This window comes from Ips typographus, linkage group LG2, assembly GCF_016097725.1.
Source record: "Ips typographus isolate SLU linkage group LG2, UJ_Ityp_2.0, whole genome shotgun sequence".
In the NCBI taxonomy this organism is placed as follows: Eukaryota; Metazoa; Arthropoda; class Insecta; order Coleoptera; family Curculionidae; genus Ips; species Ips typographus.
In genome coordinates, this window is record NC_138423.1 from 3,423,583 (window position 1) to 3,445,560 (window position 21,978).

The 21,978-nt window shown below is 34.3% G+C and overlaps 2 protein-coding genes across 2 annotated transcripts; one reads left to right on the plus strand and one right to left on the minus strand.

Moving 5' to 3' along the window:
• Window positions 1-4,288: 4,288 nt before the first annotated feature.
• On the plus strand, window positions 4,289-8,849 carry LOC145724461 (glutathione S-transferase-like). Its single transcript, XM_081972752.1, has 4 exons — window positions 4,289-4,485; window positions 8,231-8,398; window positions 8,446-8,588; window positions 8,643-8,849. The coding sequence occupies exons 1-4, from the start codon at window positions 4,350-4,352 to the stop codon at window positions 8,802-8,804; spliced, it is 609 nt and encodes a 202-aa protein (XP_081828878.1). The 5' UTR covers window positions 4,289-4,349; the 3' UTR covers window positions 8,805-8,849.
• A 7,027-nt stretch (window positions 8,850-15,876) lies between these two features.
• On the minus strand, window positions 15,877-21,781 carry LOC145724457 (zinc finger protein-like 1). The gene is made up of 6 exons (XM_081972748.1): window positions 21,535-21,781; window positions 21,365-21,476; window positions 21,119-21,312; window positions 20,879-21,055; window positions 16,282-16,373; window positions 15,877-16,226 (listed from the first exon to the last, which is right to left on the minus strand). The coding sequence occupies exons 1-6, from the start codon at window positions 21,634-21,636 to the stop codon at window positions 16,031-16,033; spliced, it is 873 nt and encodes a 290-aa protein (XP_081828874.1). The 5' UTR covers window positions 21,637-21,781; the 3' UTR covers window positions 15,877-16,030.
• Window positions 21,782-21,978: the final 197 nt, after the last annotated feature.

Genomic DNA, 21,978 nt, shown 5'->3' on the forward strand with positions numbered 1-21,978 from the left:
GATTAACTTCGTCTTTTAGGTTGAGGTGTTGAATCACCGCCCTCTGTACAAGAAAGCCAAGAAGGTGCATGCCAAAAATTCCAATATGGCCGAAATAGTGGTTGACAGTTTCCATTTGTTTGTATTGTGGAAATTGAGTTTTTCCATGATTTTGGTGAAAGGCCCAAAAGTGTCCAAAAGAGCCTGCTCGAACCCAACAGTGGTTGAAAGCTTTGAACTGGAATGATTTTACTCCAACACAAAGTAAAAGCCTCAGTGGTAAGTACAATATGCTTTCTCATTCAGTAAACTTATTGCCTCTAACATACCTAGGTATGTGAGTTACATTTTGAGGCCTTGGTAATAATATAAAACCCATTTACCAGTTTTGCTTACCTAGCTTCAAGGATTTCCAAATTTTCTTTGATTAAGCAGTTTTCACATTAGTTGTACTTTCCAGGACAAAGGGTTCTAACCAAATTTGCTTTGGCTGGACTTTTATGGGCATCTGTATAAGTTTGTGTACAAAACGAAAACCGCTAACGCCGCCATTAAAAGTGACATTCTAGGCTTTCTTGTACAGAGGTGTCTTTCTTGTACTAGGCTGTCTTGTACGGTGGTCAATGAGTAAAAAAAATGTAAACATAGCAGGAAGGAGCAATAGCAATCAAAGAGGGGGACAGAAACAAGGGGGAGGCGGGGGGAGTAATATGGCGGCCGTCAACTTCCGGTTGGCACTATCAGATCTAAATTTAATCTTGTCCACTGTACAACTTAATTTAAATTTGCAAAACTCAACTGTTAAAGAACCACAAACAAACAAAACAAACTAACACTATACTACAACAAATACAAACAACAAATTTTTGCGGGTTTGAAACTCCAAACTTTCAATGACTGCGTCAATTAAACTGCGCAGTAGGCGAATGCGCAATCAACTTCCGTCCCCCTCGCTTAATGCACAAACGGGTTATAATTTGTATTATTGTTAACTCCTGATACTTGTTCTTTTTACTCATTGACGGTGGTTGAATGGATTTAATCACCGCCTACTATACTAGAAAGCCTAGAAGGTGCTTGTCAAAAATTCCAATATGACGGAAATAGTGGTGACAGTTTGCGTTTGTTTGTATTGTGGAAAGTGAGTTTTTTGAGGATTAGATGAATTTTTACGGTTTAAAATCAAAACTTGAGGTTATTTGCGTAAGTTATTTTTGTTTGCTGTCGTTCATAAGTTTTTCAAGCCACATTGTAACAGCAATTCAGGAAAAAGCCCAACCTTGTCAGTTTTTTACTTTACAAAAAACCGGATCTAACTCAACAGTGGTGGAACACTTTAAAGTAGGGTGATTTTTCTCCAACAATATACTCAATGGTAGGTACAAGTGCTTTCTAGTACAGTAAACTTATTAAGTACTTGTTATATATGCACAGGTATGTGAGTTACATTTTAAAGCATCCTTCATTGTGAGAGCAATAAAAATAATTTTGAATGAATGTTCTTGGTAATAACATAGAACCATTTATCAGTTTTGCTTACCTAGTTTCAAGGATTTACAGATTTTCTTACATTGAACAGGGTATAAACTAGTTTGTTTTGTGTTGTACTTTCCAGGACAAATGTTCTAACCAATTTGTTTAGGCTGGACTATACATATCTGGATCAGGAATGAACCTTTTTTTGATTTTTCACTCACAACTTGCAATCAACTACACGAAATAATTTAAAAAAACATTTTTTTTACTGCATCTGCATACGTTTGTGTATAAAACGAAAACCGCTAACGCCGCCATTAAAAGTGACATTTTAGGCTCTCTAGTATAGAGGGCGGTGATTTAATTCATTGTAAATTATAAGTTTGTATCATTTGCTTTATCATATAATAAAGTAGATGTTTTTATTCTTTAATTGAACACTAACTGAAACTTGAACGGCTTTTTCATTGCCTCAAAACATAAGCCAAAATGCAATGTTTTGATGCCAACTGTCAGTGAGGATGACAATCAGAAGAATTATTTTGTTTACGTTCAAGATTAGCTGTAATTGGTCTATTTCATATCGCACGCTGCAAATTGCCTGTGATTGATCTATTTCATATCGCACAGTTGCGGAAAGTCTAGGATTTTGTATTCGTTCAACCGTTGGCAATTGCCTACTTATCCGTTCTCTAAACTGTTAAGGAATGAACCAATATCCTTGTAGGAGTAGGAAAAAATATTGTGGTTTTGGTTTGTCAACTCTATTGTTCCTTAAAATCTATGTGCATTTCAATCTAAGCTGAAACTACTGTTGGTCTACTAATAATTTACCAGGGAGATTTATTTGATTTCGTAAAATTGTTTAAATGAAGCATTTATAATAATATAATGTTTTGTATATTATTATTAATGTTTTTGATAAATTTGAATAATAAAAATAAATATAAATAAAAATAAATCCATAGCCAATTAAAAAATAAGTTGACATTCATTATGTCATTTTCCTGAAAAGTGCTTCTTAAGGAAAATACAGTCCTTCAAATTTCTGTTTAAAAAAATCGTTTTTTTTTTGTCAAACCGTTGGAGCAATATTGATCAAATTTGGAACAAGCACTTTATTACACGTTATTAAGACCCAAAACTAACCCAACCCAACTTAAAAATTGTCTTGGAAACGGAAAATTCACTTAAGAAGTTTAAAAAATATTATTGTAGCCAGTTTTCATAGTTTCCAGACAAACTGAAAGACTTTAGTTTTGAAAATTGACTTTTCATGCAAATCGAGAGACTTTAATACTGAAAATTGACTTGTAGACATAAAAACTACTTTTTAAAGAATTTGTTAGTCTTAGATGCAAGAAATTGACATTAGATTCATGAAAATTGTCTTGAAAACGAACTTTTCGTGCTTTTTACTTTGCTTTTCATTTTCTTCGAATTCTGGACTATTTTTAGTGCTTCAAACTACTTTCAGCTTGGAAAATCGAGTTTCAAGACTATCTTCACCAAGTTATTGACATAGCAAAATTAAAAAACAATTTTTACATTCTTCATAGACTTAAAATAGCATTCCAAGCTTTGTCACTATTAAATCGACTTCTAGACACCTCAGTGCTAAAAATTCGGGTATTTCTTAATAAACTAGACTGTTTTTAGTGTTTTAAGGCTGTTTTCAGTGCCTCAAATCGAGTTTCAAGACTGTCTTTACAAAGTTTTTGACTTATCAGGCCTAAAAGCCAGTTTGTTCACTGACCAGAGTCTTGAAAATGTTATTTCAAGCTTCTTCACTATTAAATTGACTTCTACACTCATAAGTGCAATAAATTGTAACATCTCTAAGAAATTCAGACTGTTTTTAGTGCTTTTTAAGACTGAAAAATCGAGTTTAAGACTATTTCCAAAAGTCAAGTTTCTTCAGTAATAAAAGTAAAAAATGTTGGTACCAAATGCTACAATAATAGTCTTGAGAACGAATTTTTAGAAATAAAATAGTCCGAAAATTTAATTTACTTCTAGACTTGCTGTCCAGTCCAGAAAATTCAGTTGTACACCAATTAAAGTCTTGAAAATGTACTTTTGGACTCTCTTTAGTCCTAGTAAAGTCAGTTCTAGCATTAAAAGTCAACTTTTATATTATTTTTAGTAGTAAAAAATGAGTTTCATGCACAATACAATCTTTGTCTTGATTTCCGGACTTTTTTTAGTTCTTGAATGCCAGTTTCAGACACTCAACCAGGATGGCAGTCTGAGAAAGCGAATCATAAGACCATTCCTAGTAGTAAAAAAGTTTTTAGACTATTCAGTACAAATTTGGACTTTCACAAGTCTTGGATGTTCAGTTTTAAACTATAAAACGATTTTTTAAATTGAAATTTGGAGGACTGTATCTTCCTTAGGAAACGTTTTTCAGAAAAATGACACAATGCAAGTCAACTTATTTTTTGATTGGCTATCAAATGGTGAATTATTGACACTTAAAACTGGACCACCCTGTATAAAAAGTGGGATGAATTTGCCAAAGGCCTTTCCGATTTTTTTGGTACACATGTGAGGTCATCTAGTAATTATTCTGGTGATGCTGACATAAAAATGCATCTAACAAAGTTAAAACTTTCCGATTACTGATTACATACTTGCATTGCACCATAACACACCATAATAAGAAACAATCCTTATTTTCAGTTTTTATCTCATACTTATTACTTTATTTTTGTCCTGGTAACTGAGTGACTCGGTAAAACAACTAATTGGTCATGGGTTATAGTGTTTTAACCAAGGTTATCGTTAAGTACCGTAATCAGCGCTAGCTTGTCTATTTATTTGGTTTAAAATTGTGAACCGATCGCATATTACTGTTCATTTTTGCACCGGCCGGTAAATATACAAATATTATGGCTCCACAATACAAATTGACTTATTTCGACATAACTGGGTTGGGAGAGTCCATCCGGATGCTTTTCAACTATGGAGGTATTAATTTCGTCGATCAGAGAATATCTCAAGCGGATTGGCCTGCTTTAAAACCAAGTAAGTTTTGTACTAAAATGTATGTTAAGTTACAAGCCAAAAAAACTATAGACCAAAAAATTGTGCAAGAGGATATGTAAACTGTTCTTTTCCTACTCGGGTGCGGTAAATTGTACTTTTCCACAAAAATGTACTGTATCTAACACATGCGGAAAGCGGCTTTCCCGCCCTTTGCTTTGCGTCATTCGGGCAACTGCAGTCTCGTGCGGGAAAGTACCACTTTCCGCACTTGTTAGGTAAATAACTATATTACAAGTAGGTTTTGGATGAATGAAAGAAAAGTGCATTTTTAAATTTATTTATTTATTTGAATACAGGATCCAACATGGGTCACTAATAAGGTTGCCTAAATCTAACTTGCATACTAACTAAACTACACCATTTCTAACTGTAATTCAGAAAAAATCAAGTGTAATTTGGACTAGGTAGTCAATTGTAATTCAGAAAATGTCAAGAGTAATTCAGAATAAGCAACTGTAATTCAGAAATTGTTAATTGCAAATTAGAAAGTATATCAAGTGTGTAATTTAGTTTAATTTTTAATATAAATTGTGTTATTTTTTTCATAACGTTCATACACCATTTCTAACTGTAATTCAGAATTGTCATCAAATGTTCTAAACTTTTGATTTGATGGTTTCTGAATATAAATTGATTTTTTCCGAATTGCACTTGATGATTTCTGAATTACAGTTGCCTATTCTGAATTACACTTGATGGTTTCTGAATTGCAGTTCCTTATTCTGAATTACGCTTGACCTTTTCTGAATCTTACTTGGCCTTTTCTGAACTACATTTGGAAATCGTGTAGTGCACTTGACTTAAAATTTGCAAATTGCTTAAGAAATTTTGAGTCTTCAAGTCTTTCTTTTTGAAATCTTAACAGTTTTAAGACACTTTTAGAGGCTTCTAGTAAGTTCTGGGAGGTTTTTAGTACTTTTCAGAGACTTCTGGCAATGTTAAAAAAATGTTCAAATGTTTAGAACACTTGTAGAGGTTTCTAGAGAGTTCTGAGTGGTTCTCAGTAGTTTTTAGAGGCTTCTGGCAATTTTAAAAAAAATCTTAAAACATTCAAGACACTTGTAGAGGCTTCTAGCAGGTTCTGAGAGGTTTTCAGTAGTATTTATAGGCTTCTGGCAGTTTTAAAAAAAACTTGATAATATCAACACATTTTTAGAGGCTTCTGGCAGGTTTTGGGAGGTTTTCATTAATAAATAGAGACTTCTGGCAGTCTAAAAAAAAATCTTAACAGTTTTAAGACACTTTTAGAGGCTTCTAGCAAGTTCTGGGAGGTTTTTAGTACTTTTCAGAGGCTTCTGGCAATGTTAAAAAAAAATTCAAAGGTGTAGAACACTTGTAGAGGTTTCTAGAGAGTTCTGAGTGGTTTTCAGTAGTTTTCAGAGGCTTCTGGCAATTTTAAAAAATTCTTAAAACATTCAAGACACTTGTAGAGGCTTCTGGTAAGTTCTGAGAGGTTTTCAGTAGTATTCATAGGCTTCTGGCGGTTTTAAAAAAAACTTTAAAATATCAAGACATTTTTAGAGGCTTCTGGCAGGATTTGGGAGGTTTTCATTACTAAATAGAGACTTCTGGCAGTCTAAAAAAATTCTTAAACGTTTTAAGACACTTTTAGAGGCTTCTAGCAAGTTGTGGGAGGTTTTAGTACTTTTCAGAGGCTTCTGGCAATGTTAAAAAAATGTTCAAATGTTTAGAACACTTGTAGAGGTTTCTAGAGAGTTCTGAGTGGTTTTCAGTAGTTTTTAGAAGCTTCTGGCAATTTTTAAAAAATCTTAAAACATTCAAGACACTTGTATAGAGGCCTCTGGCAGGTTCTGAGAGGTTTTCAGTAGTATTTATAGGCTTCAGGCAGTTTAAAAAAAAAACTTGAAAATATCAACACATTTTTAGAGGCTTTTGGGAAGTTTTCATTACTAAATAGAGACTTCTGGCAGTCTAAAAAAATTCTTAAAGGTTTTAAGACACTTTTAGAGGCTTCTAGTAAGTTCTGGGAGGTTTTTAGTACTTTTAAGAGGCTTCTGGCAATGTTAAAAAAATGTTCAAATGTTTAGAACACTTGTAGAGGTTTCTAGAGAGTTCTGAGTGGTTCTCAGTAGTTTTTAGAGGATTCTGGCAATTTTAAAAAATTCTTAAAACATTCAAGACACTTTTAGAGGCTTCTGGCAGGTTTTGGGAGGTTTTCATTAATAAATAGAGACTTCTGGCTGTCTAAAAAAAAATACAGTTTTAAGACACTTTTACAGGCTTCTAGCAAGTTCTGGGAGGTTTTTAGTACTTTTCAGAGACTTCTGGCAATGTTAAAAAAAAATTCAAAGGTGTAGAACACTTGTAGAGGTTCCTAGAGAGTTCTGAGTGGTTTTCGGTAGTTTTTAGAGGCTTCTGGCAATTTTAAAAAAATCTTAAAACATTCAAGACACTTTTAGAGGCTTCTAGCAAGTTCTGGGAGGTTTTTAGTACTTTTCAGAGGCTTCTGGCAATGTTAAAAAAATGTTCAAATGTTTAGAACACTTGTAGAGGTTTCTAGAGAGTTCTGAGTGGTTCTCAGTAGTTTTTAGAGGCTTCTGGCAATTTTATAAAATTCTTAAAACATTCAAGACACTTTTAGAGGCTTCTAGCAAGTTCTGGGAGGTTTTTAGTACTTTTCAGAGGCTTCTGGCAATGTTAAAAAAATGTTCAAATGTTTAGAACACTTGTAGAGGTTTCTAGAAAGTTCTGAGTGGTTCTCAGTAGTTTTTAGAAGCTTCTGGCAATTTTATAAAATTCTTAAAACATTCAAGACACTTTTAGAGGCTTCTAGCAAGTTCTGGGAGGTTTTTAGTACTTTTCAGAGGCTTCTGGCAATGTTAAAAAAATGTTCAAATGTTTAGAACACTTGTAGAGGTTTCTAGAGAGTTCTGAGTGGTTCTCAGTAGTTTTTAGAGGCTTCTGGCAATTTTATAAAATTCTTAAAACATTCAAGACACTTTTAGAGGCTTCTAGCAAGTTCTGGGAGGTTTTTAGTACTTTTAAGAGGCTTCTGGCAATGTTAAAAAAATGTTCAAATGTTTAGAACACTTGTAGAGGTTTCTAGAGAGTTCTGAGTGGTTCTCAGTAGTTTTTAGAGGCTTCTGGCAATTTTATAAAATTCTTAAAACATTCAAGACACTTTTAGAGGCTTCTAGCAAGTTCTGGGAGGTTTTTAGTACTTTTAAGAGGCTTCTGGCAATGTTAAAAAAATGTTCAAATGTTTAGAACACTTGTAGAGGTTTCTAGAAAGTTCTGAGTGGTTCTCAGTAGTTTTTAGAAGCTTCTGGCAATTTTAAAAAATTCTTAAAACATTCAAGACACTTTTAGAGGCTTTTGGAAAGTTTTCAGTACTAAAATAGAGACTTCTGATAGTTTCAAAAAGTCATACTCAAATTTTCGGCTTTGTGCGATATGGACATCTTATTCACCCTTGTTGTACAATATACTATTTTCCACGAGCGTGGAAAGATAACATTTCCGCACTATTTTTCTTCTCAAAATATAGACTTTCCCGCACTAGTGCGTAAAGAAATAATTTTAAATTTTCAGATTGAAATACCAAGATACTTACTTTTAAATTTTGGTTAGATGGTCAATATTACTGCTACAATGACCCTATATACTTCTTGTGCCTCCAAACGACTTATTTTAAAACCTTCCATACCACATTCCCATTGTCACTCCTGTATAAAGATTTTTGAGTAAATTAGCAAAATTACAGAGACACCATTGGAACAGATACCTACTCTGGAAGTGGATGGTAAAGTTTTGTATCAAAGCGTTGCCATTGCCAGATACGTTGCCACTTTAGTGGGATTAACTGGAAAAACCCCTCTGGAAAACTGGGAAATCGACGCTGCCGTCGACACAGTCACGGATTTAAGAACTAGTAAGTTTTCTTTTACAAGTTTTGAAAAAAATAACTGTATTTTACAGAGATTTTCGGTTGGGCTTTTGAAACTGACGACGCGGTAAAAAGCAAGCTGAAAAGCACTTTGGACGGTGAAACCATACCATTTCTTCTCTCCAAACTAGAGTCTTGGGCTAAGAAAAACGGTGGCTATCTAGCTACTGGAAAGGTATACTATCCATAAATATATTGAATCTTTTTCATAAAATCTTGTACTTTTTAGCTGACTTGGGCTGACGTATACTTCACAGGAAACACAGACTTCCTTCTTACTTTATACGGACAGAACTTATTGGTAAATTACCCCAACTTAATCAAAGTACGCGAAAATGTTGCTAGTGTACCCCGCATTAAGGCGTGGATCGAGAAACGCCCCAAAAATTAGTCATGTATATTAACAAATTTAATTAAATAAAGTGTATAAAAAACATATTAGGTATTTTTTCTAAATGTATTGTTACGGTTTGGGCCTACTATGCTCGATACTCGATGAAACCGATGCGCCGCAATATCTGGCCGGGCGCGTGTTAAAGTAGGCCACAGTTAGGAGGCGCCACCTGGAAGAATCTTGGACGTTCGAAGCAAATCGCGAAGCGTTTCGCGGTCATTCTAGAACGTGGTTTGCGAATATAAAAGAAGCGGTGTCGACGTCAGAGTAGAGTAGTAGTAGTGAATTTGAGAACGCGGTAAAGTTTAAATAGTGAAATAGTTGTGGAATTGTAGTAGTGTTTTTAATAGCTGAGTTAATTATTGTACGGAGTGTTTTGAAGTGCAAATAAAGTTATTAATTGTTGAGTTAAATTGACTTTGTGTGAACCCACGGGAAAATCGTAACAATTGGTGTCAGAAGTGCGATCAGACTTTAGTGCGACGTGAATTGGAACTAAATTTCGGGTTAGAGACTTGTGTTCAGAACCGGACTAGAGATTTTCGGAACAGTGGTGTGTTAAATTTATTTTATGCCAATAACAAGACGTCAAAGTGCAAACATGGAGGCCCAATTTGCAGCTATTATGGCAATGCTTAAACAAGACAAAGAAGAACGAGAAAGGATTCGACAACAAGACAAGGAAGAACCAGAAAGGATTCGACAACAAGAGAAGGAAGAACAAGAAAAGATTCGACAACAAGATATGGAAATGCGTCAAGAAGATAGAGAGCGTAACGTAGAAATATTGAACGCTCTAGCGGGGACCAAAACAGAAATCCAAGAGTATGTAACCCATAGTCTCAAAAAGATGGAGTGTGATGTTCAGGTAAAATTAGACGATGTTCGGGAGGACATTAATAAAATTCAGGTTGATGTTCGGGAGGACATTAATAAAATTCAGATTGATGTTCGGGACATTCATAAAAATCAGAATGATGTTGAGATAAAGCTACGCGACTTAGAGCAGAAAATTGACAGCAGAGGAGCCAGCTCTACAGTGATCACCGGAAACGGGCTCAACAAGATCAAGCCTCCCACATACGACGGTCAAACTTCATGGGCAATGTACCAACTCCAATTTGAGGCCGCTGCAAATGCAAATGGATGGAGTACCAAGGAAATGGCTGTAGCACTAGTAGTGGCATTACGAGGACCTGCATTGGAGCTGTTACAGACGGTGCCTATCGCCCAACGAAGCAACTATGAAGCATTAGTAGCTGCATTAGAACGTCGTTATGGGGATCAACATAAGAAAGGACTGTATCGAACGCAATTAATGGCAAGACAGCAGAACACTGGTGAAAATCTAGAAGAGTTTGAAACCGAAATTCGTCGCCTTGTGCATCTGGCTTACCCAGCCGTCCCGGATGAAATCCAAGAAGAACTTGTGGCACAGTATTTTGTAGATGGGATTCGAGATCCGGAGGTAAAGAAATGGCTGAAGATGTTCAAAGGGAGCAACAACAGCGAATTACTGATTCGAGCGCTGGAAATTGAAGCTGCGTGCAATGACTTTCAGCCAGAGACTATTCAAGAGGAGAGAGAACCGCCAGCCGATCATGTTGCTACATCAATAAATAAAATTGAATCAATGGTAGGCCAATTAGTGCAACAAATGGCAGCATCAGCAAATGGCCAGTCCACACAGTTAGAACGGTCACGCCCGATCACGAGAGTGGAGTGTTATCGATGCGGACGTACGGGACACATTAGAAGGAATTGCAGACAGCGGTCTTGTTCTCCAAACCCACAGTGTCGACGAAACCAGGACATCAGAACAAATCACCGGAACTCCTCTGCTAAAAGAAACATTACATGTTATATTTGTGGACGTAAAGGACATTACCAATGGAATTGCAGACAGCAGTCTCGTTTACCGACCCCGCAGAATTGGCGTAACCAGGAGCAGGAAATGAAGAACCCGGAAGGACATTTACCGCGATATGTAGAGGATCGTCAAGCTTTTGATAGTGACTTAAGGTACCGGAAAGGACAAATTCATAAGGGTTGGAGGATTGGTCAAATCGCGAAGGTGACAGATAAAGAGGCTACAAAAAGAATGAAGAGCTGCGTTTCTAAGGAGGACATAATAAAAGGACAGCGCTCAGACTCTGATTTGAAAGTAATCAGAAGATGGTTGGAGAAGGATTTGAAACCGGATTGGCAACAGATTTCCAGATATGGACCAACAGTAAGGGGTTACTGGTTGCAGTGGAATTCGCTTCGACTGCGAGATGACTTAATTACTCGCAAATGGGAAAGTCCAGACGGAAAACGCTTTGTTTACCAAACAATAGTGCCCAATTCCTGCAAAGAGAATGTGCTGCGAAAACTACATGACAGTCGCGGAGGAGGACACTTTGGAGTAAACCAGACGTTGGCTAGAATAAGAGATCGATTTTACTGGATTAACTTCAGAAAGGACGTTGAGGAATGGTGTAAACGGTGTGACCAGTGTTCGTTACAGAAGGGATCCAGCACAATTCGGGAACTTGAGAGAGAGAAGATGAAACCAAACAACAACCGTATGAAGATGACACTGGACCACAGACCAACTGGTGGCAATTTTAAGGAAGGTGATGCCGTGTGGATGTTTCAACCCAGGAGGAGCAAAGGATTAAGTCAAAGATGGCAACGACACTGGGAGGGACCTTACAATGTGGTAAAAAGGTTAAACGACGTCGCATACAGAGTCCAACGCAGCACCAAAGGCAAGATGAAAATTGTCCATCTGGACAGACTCAAGAAATACCAGGGATTAGTTGAAGCGGATCGGGACGATCAGCTTTAAGAGGGGGGCAGTGTTACGGTTTGGGCCTACTATGCTCGATACTCGATGAAACCGATGCGCCGCAATATCTGGCCGGGCGCGTGTTAAAGTAGGCCACAGTTAGGAGGCGCCACCTGGAAGAATCTTGGACGTTCGAAGCAAATCGCGAAGCGTTTCGCGGTCATTCTAGAACGTGGTTTGCGAATATAAAAGAAGCGGTGTCGACGTCAGAGTAGAGTAGTAGTAGTGAATTTGAGAACGCGGTAAAGTTTAAATAGTGAAATAGTTGTGGAATTGTAGTAGTGTTTTTAATAGCTGAGTTAATTATTGTACGGAGTGTTTTGAAGTGCAAATAAAGTTATTAATTGTTGAGTTAAATTGACTTTGTGTGAACCCACGGGAAAATCGTAACAGTATAGTACAAATGTTTCCAATCGCATTTTTGAGCTCTTTTAGGACGATAAATGAAATGAAATGATTGAGCTGGCTAATTGCCCAAAACTTGAGTAAACCGCACTCGAGTAGGAAAAGACATTAAAATGATTTACAAATTGATCCGATCAAAACCGAGTATTTGAAATTACATCAGAGTGGTAAATATTTAGTACTCTCCATTTTTCACTTTAAATCAATTTAATTTTTACTAGTATTTTGCCAAAATTAAGCAGAAAAATAAATTTCAAATTAAATTTTTAAATTCGCATAATATATTACAAATTAATATTCAAGTGCAGTAAATGAAGAACGCGCTACATTATAACAATTTTGCCGCATTATATTAATCTATACAGGGTGGTCCAGTTTTAAATGTTAATAATTCACCAATCCATAGCCAATTAAAAAATAAGTTGACTTGCATTATGTCATTTTCCTGAAAAGTGCTTCCTAAGGAAAATAGAGCCCTTCAAATTTCTGTTTAAAAAATCTTTTTTTTTGTCATAACTGTCAAACCCTTGGAGCAATATTGATAAAATTTGGAACAAGCACTTTATTACACGTTATTACGGTCAAAGACCCAAAACTAACCCAACCCAACTTAAAAATTGTCTTGGAAACGGAAAATTCACTTAAGAAGTTTAAACAATATTATTGTAGCCAGTTTTCATAGTTTCCAGACAAACTGAAAGACTTTAGTTTTGAAAATTGACTTAGAAAAGATAAAAATTTCAGAAGTTTAAAAATTGTGTTTGTAACCAGTTTTCATGCAAATCGAGAGACTTTAATACTAAAAATTGACTTGTAGACATAAAAACTACTTTTTCAAGAATTGGTTACTACAAATTCATACATTTAAACCTTAAAAATTGACTTGAACCCCAAAATGTGACTGAACTAATGAAAAGTGACACCAGAAGCTTAAAATTTGCATTTGAAGTAAGTTTTCATAATTTGAAGACAAATTTCAATATTTTAGTCTTGAAAATAGTCTTAGATGCAGGACATTGACATTAGATTCATGAAAATTGTCTTAAAAATTAACTTTTCGTGCTTTTTACTTTGCTTTTCATTTTCTTCGAATTCCGGACTATTTTTAGTGCTTCAAAACTGCTTTCAGCTTGGAAAATCGAGTTTCAAGACTACCTTCACCAAGTTATTGACATAGCAAACTTAAAAAACAATTTTTACATTCTTCATAGACTTAATAGTATATTTCATTACCAGTACAGAAATGAGACTTCCCGTGTTCGGCTGCGCCTCACACGAGAATTTGTCACGCGCGCACGGAAAATCCATTTCTGGACGAGTAATGAACGATATTTTTTATTATACTTATGTACCTGAAATCAACATAAACAAAAAATATCGCAAAAAATTATTAAGAAAATCGGGACAATTTATTTTTATTTTTAAAACAGTAAAAATGTAAGTACATACAACTCAAATTAACAAAAAAAATACAAGTAGGTAATTCTAAGAAAATTAATTTTGGACAGAACCGTTATTATTAATAGTAATATTTATTGTACAATTCGTATTATTGTTGAAGCTCAATCCCTTTTGCATTTCTTTTTGTTGAACTAAAGACTCTGCTAAAGATGTTGAAGCGGAGTGTTCGTGTGTGCTTTGGTTCTCTTGATTGACTGTTACAGATGTTGTAGTTTCCAAGTTACAAGGGCTAAACAACTTCCGTGATACCTCAATTTTTCTTTGTATGGACTCTTCTATACAGTGCGTTTTTTTTAACGCGCAACATAGGATTTCACGTGTTAAATTTTTAAGCCCATGTTAGACCATGTTATTTTGGAACTACAAGTATAAAACTTGACGGGTGGCTGTTTCGTACCCTGAAGCTTAAGTAAGTTTACCAATTCGGCCTAAAAAGTGTTAAAAAGCTTGCAAAAATCATCTTTTTTCGAAAAGGTTTTATCGTTTCATAATCCCTGTATGCATTGTTGTTCTTTGTTGTTTTTGATACTGGCACGGCAGGTAGCAGGTAAAATTTGGCGTAGAAAGTAAAACAGGGTGATCATTAACTTTATATCAAGAAAGTTAAGAACAAAAGAAGTATTTTTATAAGTGAATTGTTCAAAGTGACCTCCGTTTGAAGCCAAATAGTATTCCAAACAATCATAAAATGCCCTTTTGACGTTCAAAAGATGTCGGGTCGTGATGCAGTCAAAATATGTCACTTTACCTGCTACCTGCCCTGGCAGTATAAAAACAACAAGGAACAACAATGCATACAGGGAGTATGGAACGATAAAATCTTTTCGAAAAAAAATGATTTTTTTCCAGTTTTTAATCACTTTTTAGACCAAATTGGTAGACTTACTTAAGCTTCAGGGTACTAAAGACACACCCGTCAAGTTATAGACTTGCAGTTCCAAAATAAAATGGTCTAACATGGGCTTCAAAATTTAACACGTAAAATCCTATGTTGCGCGTTAAAAAAAACGCACTGTATATCCTTCTGCTACATTGGAAGAAAGCCATCCTCCGTGTCTTTTCAAAGTGAGCAAATCACCGCCGTTTTCCACCAACATGGTTGCCGAAGAGCGCCTTAGCTGTAGCAATCTGAATTCATTTTTGCAAAATGTAATAAATACATAAATACTTAATTTTCACTGACAGAAAATAAGATTTGTCATTAATAAATAAATCGTTGCTATAGACACATTACTCGTTTCTTTTTTTTCTTCGGATTGCCATAGGATATCTAGTATCATGGATATCTATGTTTATTATTAAGCGCACGGAAAGAGGGATCGGGAAAAAATTTCCGTGCGCTGTTCCGAAAATGTCATATTTACTGTATTTTATAAACAGTTGAAAATGTAGTATTTTCTGTTAAGTATAATAAAAAATGGCATTCCAAGCTTTGTCACTATTAAATCGACTTCTAGACACTTCAGTGCTAAAAATTCGGGTATTTCTTAATAAACTAGACTGTTTTTAGTGTTTTAAGGCTGTTTTCAGTGCCTCAAATCGAGTTTCAAGACTATCTTTACAAAGTTTTTGACTTATCAGGCCTAAAAGCCAGTGACCATGGTCTTGAAAATGTTATTTCAAGCTTCTTCACTATTAAATTGACTTCTACACTCATAGGTGCAAAAAATTGTAGCATCTCTAAGATATTCAGACTGTTTTTAGTGCTTTTTAAGACTGAAAAATCGAGTTTAAGACTATTTCCAAAAGTCAAGTTTCTTCAGTAATAAAAGTAAAAAATGTTGGTACCAAATGCTACAATAAGAGTCTTGAGAACTAATTTTTAGAAATAAAATAGTCCGAAAATTTAATTTACTTCTAGACTTGTTGTCCAGAACAGAAAATTGAGTTGTACACCAATTAAAGTCTTGAAAGTATACTTTTGGACTCTTTAGTCCTAGTAAAGTCAGTTCTAGCATTAAGAGGCAACTTTTATATTATTTTTAGTAGTAAAAAATGAGTTTCATGCACAATACAATCTTTGTCTTGATTTCCGGACTTTTTTTAGTTCTTGAATGCCAGTTTCAGACACTCAACCAGGATGGCAGTCTGAGAAAGCGAATCATAAGACCATTCCTAGTAGTAAAAAGTTTTTAGACTATTCAGTACAAATTTGGACTTTCACAAGTCTTGAATGTTCAGTTTTAAACTATAAAACGATTTTTTAAAATTGAAATTTGGAGGACTGTATCTTCCTTAGGAAACGTTTTTCAGAAAAATGACACAATGCAAGTCAACTTATTTTTTGATTGGCTATCAAATGGTGAATTATTGACACTTAAAACTGGACCACCCTGTATATTTACAGGATAATTGAATAATAATATACTCTTTCATCAATATATTACTTTAATTCATACAAATATGATGCAGAAGTACAGACTGAAATAATAAATGCATGGTAGTTTTCAACAAAATTAGTTTTAAAACCAATTACTTTCATCTTAAATTGTGTAGGGCAGAGATTATATTATTAAAACAGTTTTTATTTAGATTGCACATTTATGAAGGGATTGTGGATCTCATCGAAATTTGGATCGTTTTCGGTCGAGTGTCGTCCGAGTCGCGACATTAAAAACAAAAAAATCAAAATTCCAAAAATGATAAAGGTGCCAAACATGCAGTACCTTCGGTATTTTGATCGGGTACCCCTTGCGCGCAACGGCGCCCCAAATGTAATCCTAAAAGAATTGTAAATGTTTTATTTGCATTGCTTTGTGTAGCTAGGAAACTTACTTCCACCAAGTGCTTACTAGTTCTGAAATCGGTCGTCTTTTATATTTGTCATCATCATGATCAAATACAATAGGTTTGACATCTCGAACGTCCTATAAATAAACACTTTATAACTTTTTTTTATTTACCAATTTCGAGGTGTATACACTCGAGGTAATTTGAGGTATTATGAGGCACTATCCCATTATTACGAAGCATTTAAGGAATTTGAGAGTATTTTGAGACATTGATTACGTTTATACCGTAGGCTGTTAATCCGATCGACAAAGCGGATTAAATTAAGGATTATTCAATCGAATATTTATCGTGTTTTACTTATATTTGATAATTATGGATTATTGGAGGTGTTTGAAAGATCCGTAAGGATCGAAAAAAATCACTATTCAAGCAGAAAGAGATGACAACATATTCGTAATTGTTATCTATCAGCAGTGTCACAAATGTTACAGAAATATAGGTATGTATTTTACTTATAAAAAACCCACCTTGTCGGCAAATCAACAAAGCCCCAAATCTGTTTGGCATTAACGAAAACAAAACTCAAAAAGTTTGGTAATTTGTCTTAATTAATTTTGTCCGTCAAATTAATGTCAAGTGAATCCTTTTTACATCGGACATACATGGCATAGACGTCACCGTTTCAATCGGATAGAGCATTTCAATCTTGTTATTTTTTAGGATTGACTAGTCAATCCAAATCGTTAATCCGCGTCATTTATATCGAGGATTTTATGACGGTTTACATGATCGAATTAAATAAGCAGATTCAATTCAAGCTCGATATAAACGTAGTAATTGTCTGTATACGAGGGGTAGACCGCCAATAATTCTTTGTTCTTCAAAATGCCTTTTTGCATACAGAATACCTTAAAATGCCTTTAAAAATGCTTCGATAAATACCTCACAGTGATATTGCCTTAAAACTGCCTCAAATTGCCTTGAAATACATCGAAATGCCTTTGAATTATTTAAACTGCCTCATCAGGATACCTTCAAATGTTAACACATTTGTGGCATTCTTAAATTTAGTTATAACAAGATAATGATTGATGACTTTCTTAGGTTACAGGACTGTTTTTCCAAAATTTAAAGACCCAAAAGGTCCCGTGACTGTTTTAAGGTTAAGTTAGGTGACAACGTAAAGGATTTTCCAAATTTTTGACACTTGATTTGATCTTGTGTGCAACATTGTAAAGGACAGTTGAAAATAAAAAAAGGAAGACAAAATAAAGACACTTATCATTCAAGAAAACAGTTAAAAATTGGTAACTTAAATTTAGACAGTGGTAAAATTGTAAAAACTACGTCACGTGACTTGATAATTCAATTTTTGAGCTTGCAACATTGTAAAGGCCAGTTGAAAATGTCAAAAACAGTCACGCGAACTTCAAAACGCAGTTTAAACTTTGGAAAATGGTAAATTAAAAGTAGACAGTTCTAAAAACTTAAATTGCAAAATACAGGTTATGTGACGTTGAAAATGCAATATCTGGTAACACTGTAAAGGCCAGTTGACATCTGCCAAAATTAGGCATGTGGTTTAAAATTAAAAAATTTGTTAAATTAAATTTGACTTTTTTTACTTTGACTTTTAATAATTCAGTTATTTAAAGAGTTACGTCAAAATGTTACAGAAGAGAAAAGATAGTTCAGGTTGTGAGCTTTCCAAAAAATGTTAACAAACAAGGTGGTATCCGTCCTCGTTTAGCCGCTATAGGGTGTCAAATTTTACACTTGTCAGTTCAAAATAGTGAATTTGACACTTTTTGCTTTAACCTTAAATAACTTCGTTATTCAGAGAGTAACGTTAAAATGTCACTAAAGGTAAAAGATAGTCCAGATTATGGGCTTTCCAAAAATAAAAAGTCAAAAAACTAGGTGGTAACCGTACTCGTTTGGCCGCTAGAGGGTGTCAAAGTTACACTTGTCAGCAGGTTTTTTTACATTTATTTAAAAAAAATGACAGTTTGGGCGTGGTCCCCAAAAAATGTTCGGGCAATTTGCTTTCCTTTGTGCACTCCCTGTCAAAGTTATTAAGAAATTAATAGTTAAAAGAAATTATTTTTTTATGGTAATTTGACAGTTTTCAGGTTGGATTAAGTAGCATGTCTCTTAAAATTGATTTTCTAAGGTCAAGTGACCAGTTTTTCCAATTTCTGACAAACTAAAAATATTTTTTATAGAAAACAGTTGAAAAATTGGTAATTTAAATTTAGACAGTGGTAAAATTGTAAAAACTACGTCACGTGACTTGATAATTCAATTTTTGAGCTTGCAACATTGTAAAGGCCAGTTGAAAATGCCAAAAACAGTCACGTGAACTTCAAAACGCAGTTTAAACTTTGGAAAAGGGTAAATTAAATAAAAACAGTTGTAAAAACTTAAATTGCAAAATACAGGTTATGTGACGTTGCAAATGCAATTCTGCATGTTCTGGCAACATTGTAAAGGCCAGTTGACATCTGTCAAAATTAGTCACGTGACCTTTAAAATGTGGTTTAAACTTTAAAAATTTGATAAATTAAATTTAGACTATTTTAGACCGTTGTAAAAGCTGAAATCGCAAGAGACACATCACGTGACTTTGATTATATAATTTTAGAGCTGTCACCTGTCAAAAACACGTCACGTGACTTTAAAATGTAGTTTAAACGTTGATCATTTGGTAAATTAAATTTAGACAGTTGTAAAAGCTGAAATTGTAAAATACACCTTACGTCACGTTAATAATACAGTTTTGAGCTTGCAACACTGTAAAAGCCAGTTGACACCTGTCAAAAACAGTCACGTGACATTAAAAATGTAGTTTAAACGTTGAAAAATTAGTAATTTATTATAATCATTTGTAATGAACATTATTTCAACTCAATATCATGTAACAAAGATTTTACCATAATAATTACATGTGCCTATGCTGTTCTGTTCAATTTTCAGCCAATTTTGTTATATTGATACACTACATTGTCTACTGCAATGTATTCCTCAAATATCGAATTGAAAATATCGCAATTGAAAGAGGCTTTATTTCGCTCAAAATTCCAATAAAAATACCACAAAACATTTTGAAATATACACAACACAATGCTTCAAAATACTCTCAAAAGCCTGTAATATTTTCATTCGACTTTTGAGCGAAATAAAACCTAAATAAAGAAAATTTTGCGATATTTTAAGGAATACATTGCAGTAGACAATATAGTGTGTCAATGTAACAAAATTAACTGAAAATTGGAGAACAGCATAGGCACATGTAATTATTATGATGAAATCTTTATTTCATGATAAGTTCATTTTTAAAGTCACGTGACTGTTTCTGACAGGTATCAGTTGACGTTGACAGTGTTGCAAGTTCAAAATTGCAACGTCACATAACGTGTATTTTACAATTTCAGCTTTTACAACTGTCTAAATTTAATTTACCAAATGATCAACGCTTAAATTACATTTTAAAGCCACGTGACTATTTTTGATAGATGTCAGTTGGCTTTGACAGTGTTGCAAGCTCAAAATTGCATTATCAACGTCACGTAACGTGTATTTTACAATTTCAGCTTTTACAACTGTCTAAATTTAATTTACCAAATGATCAAAGTTTAAGTTACATTTTGAAGTGACAGGACTGTTTTTTACAGGTGTCAGTTGGCTTTGACAGTGTTGCAAGCTCAAAATTGCATTATCAACGTCACGTAACGTAATTGTTAGAATTTTACCACTGTCTAAATTTAAATTACCAATTTTCTGTTTCTTTTAAATGATAAGTGTCTTTATTTGACACATGCTAACTTGGTTACTATGACAGTTAGAAGATTCCTGCAAATGTCAAAATATAACCGATAATTTCAGGCAACAGTATAAAAAATATTTTTTGTTTGTAAGAAATTGGAAAAACAGCCACTTGATCTTAGAAAATCAATTTTAAGAGACATGCTACTTAATCTGACCTAAAAACTGTCACATGACCATAAAAAATTAATTTAGAGGCAGTACAACAGCAAACATTTTTTTGGGAACCACACCTAAACTCTCATTTTTAAAAAATAACCTGGTGACAAGTGTAACTTTACCCCCTCTAGCGGCCAATGAGCAGTCTGGACTATCTTTAACCTTTAGTGACATTTTAATGTTACTCTCTGAATAACGAAGTTATTTAAGGTTAAAGCAAAAAGTGTCAAATTCACTATTTTGAACTGACAAGTGTAAAATTTGACGCCCTCTGGCGGCCAAACAAGGACGGATACCTCCTTGTTTTTTGACATTTTTGGAAAGCTCATAACCTGAACTATTTTTTCTCTTCTGTAACATTTTGATGCAACTCTTTAAATAACTGAATTATTAAAAGTCAAAGTAAAACTGTAAAAGTATAAATTTTTTCTTCTAAAGTTAAGGAAGAAAATTTAATTGTTTTAAGATATTGCAGAGGAACCATAACCATATGTACCAGGGGACATAACTAAATTTAAGAATGCCACAAATGTGTATCCTGAGGCAGTTTAAATATTTTTGATGTATTTCAAGGCAATTTGAGGCATTTTGGGTATTTTGTTAAAAGGCATTTTGATGTACAAAAAATTATTGATTAAATAAACATTCTTCTTACTTGAAAAGCTTTCCTGCTTGCAGATAAAGCATGATAATTGTTATCAATCCGATTAAAAGCTCCATGATCATCCACATTGACTACTGAGTGTGATGGACTGGGGGTTGATCTAGGAGTCTGTGATAAGGATGGGTTGACATGATTTACCACAGATTTTATTTCTCTCTCTTCTGGCAACTGAAACAATACAAAAAAAACACTAGTTTTAGTACTTCATTTGGTCAAAAGTGCTTCACTTACCAAAGGAAGACCCAGGCCAGCTCTGGCCCAATTAACCCCAGCTAATTTTTCCTTCAACACATCAGCAACAGGACTAATCAAATTGGGTGCAGGAAATAATGGATTTTTGCAAGATGGACAGACATAACCCCTGGGTGCTGTGGTTGGTGGTAGTTGTCTTGAGTAATGGTCCAAACAGGACCAATGAAAGACATCTACAATAAATGCAATGTAGTAGTTTTTACTCATTGAAGGCTGCAAACTTACGATAGCAAGTCAATCTAATGCTGTCCTCAATATTTAAATCATTGGAGCATAATTCACAAATCGAGTTGTAGTCACTGTCTTGTAACCATTGTAAGTAAGACTGTACAACACACTAATAAGAAAAAGTGTTAATTTAAGACCTGAATGGGGCTAGTGTATGAAATACTTACTATAGGGTGATTTGTTACCATACAGTTTTCGCAAACACATACTCTATGTTCAAAACAAAACTGGTTGGTAACTCTCTTTTTGGGGCACTTGCACAAACCCATTCTGGCTAAAACACTCAAAATACTGCTTCAATATTATAAAAAAACAAAAATTAATTGTATTTTATGGTTCAAAATTAGGAATTTATCATCTTTTTTAAGTATTTTTACTATTACTCCCCTCTCATTCTCCACGTATTTATTATTTATATTTTCTTTGAGACACATGAATATATAATGAAATTTTACAAATCTAGAGTGAGTTTAAACCATTGTGCATGTGATGCCCGTTGAAATTTCGTATGAACGGTCATGTGACTGTATATCATGTGTTTTTAACTAGTACAGGTGGGTCTTCTAAATGATTATGACGTTTTATGTGATCAAAATCCTATTATTGGAGTA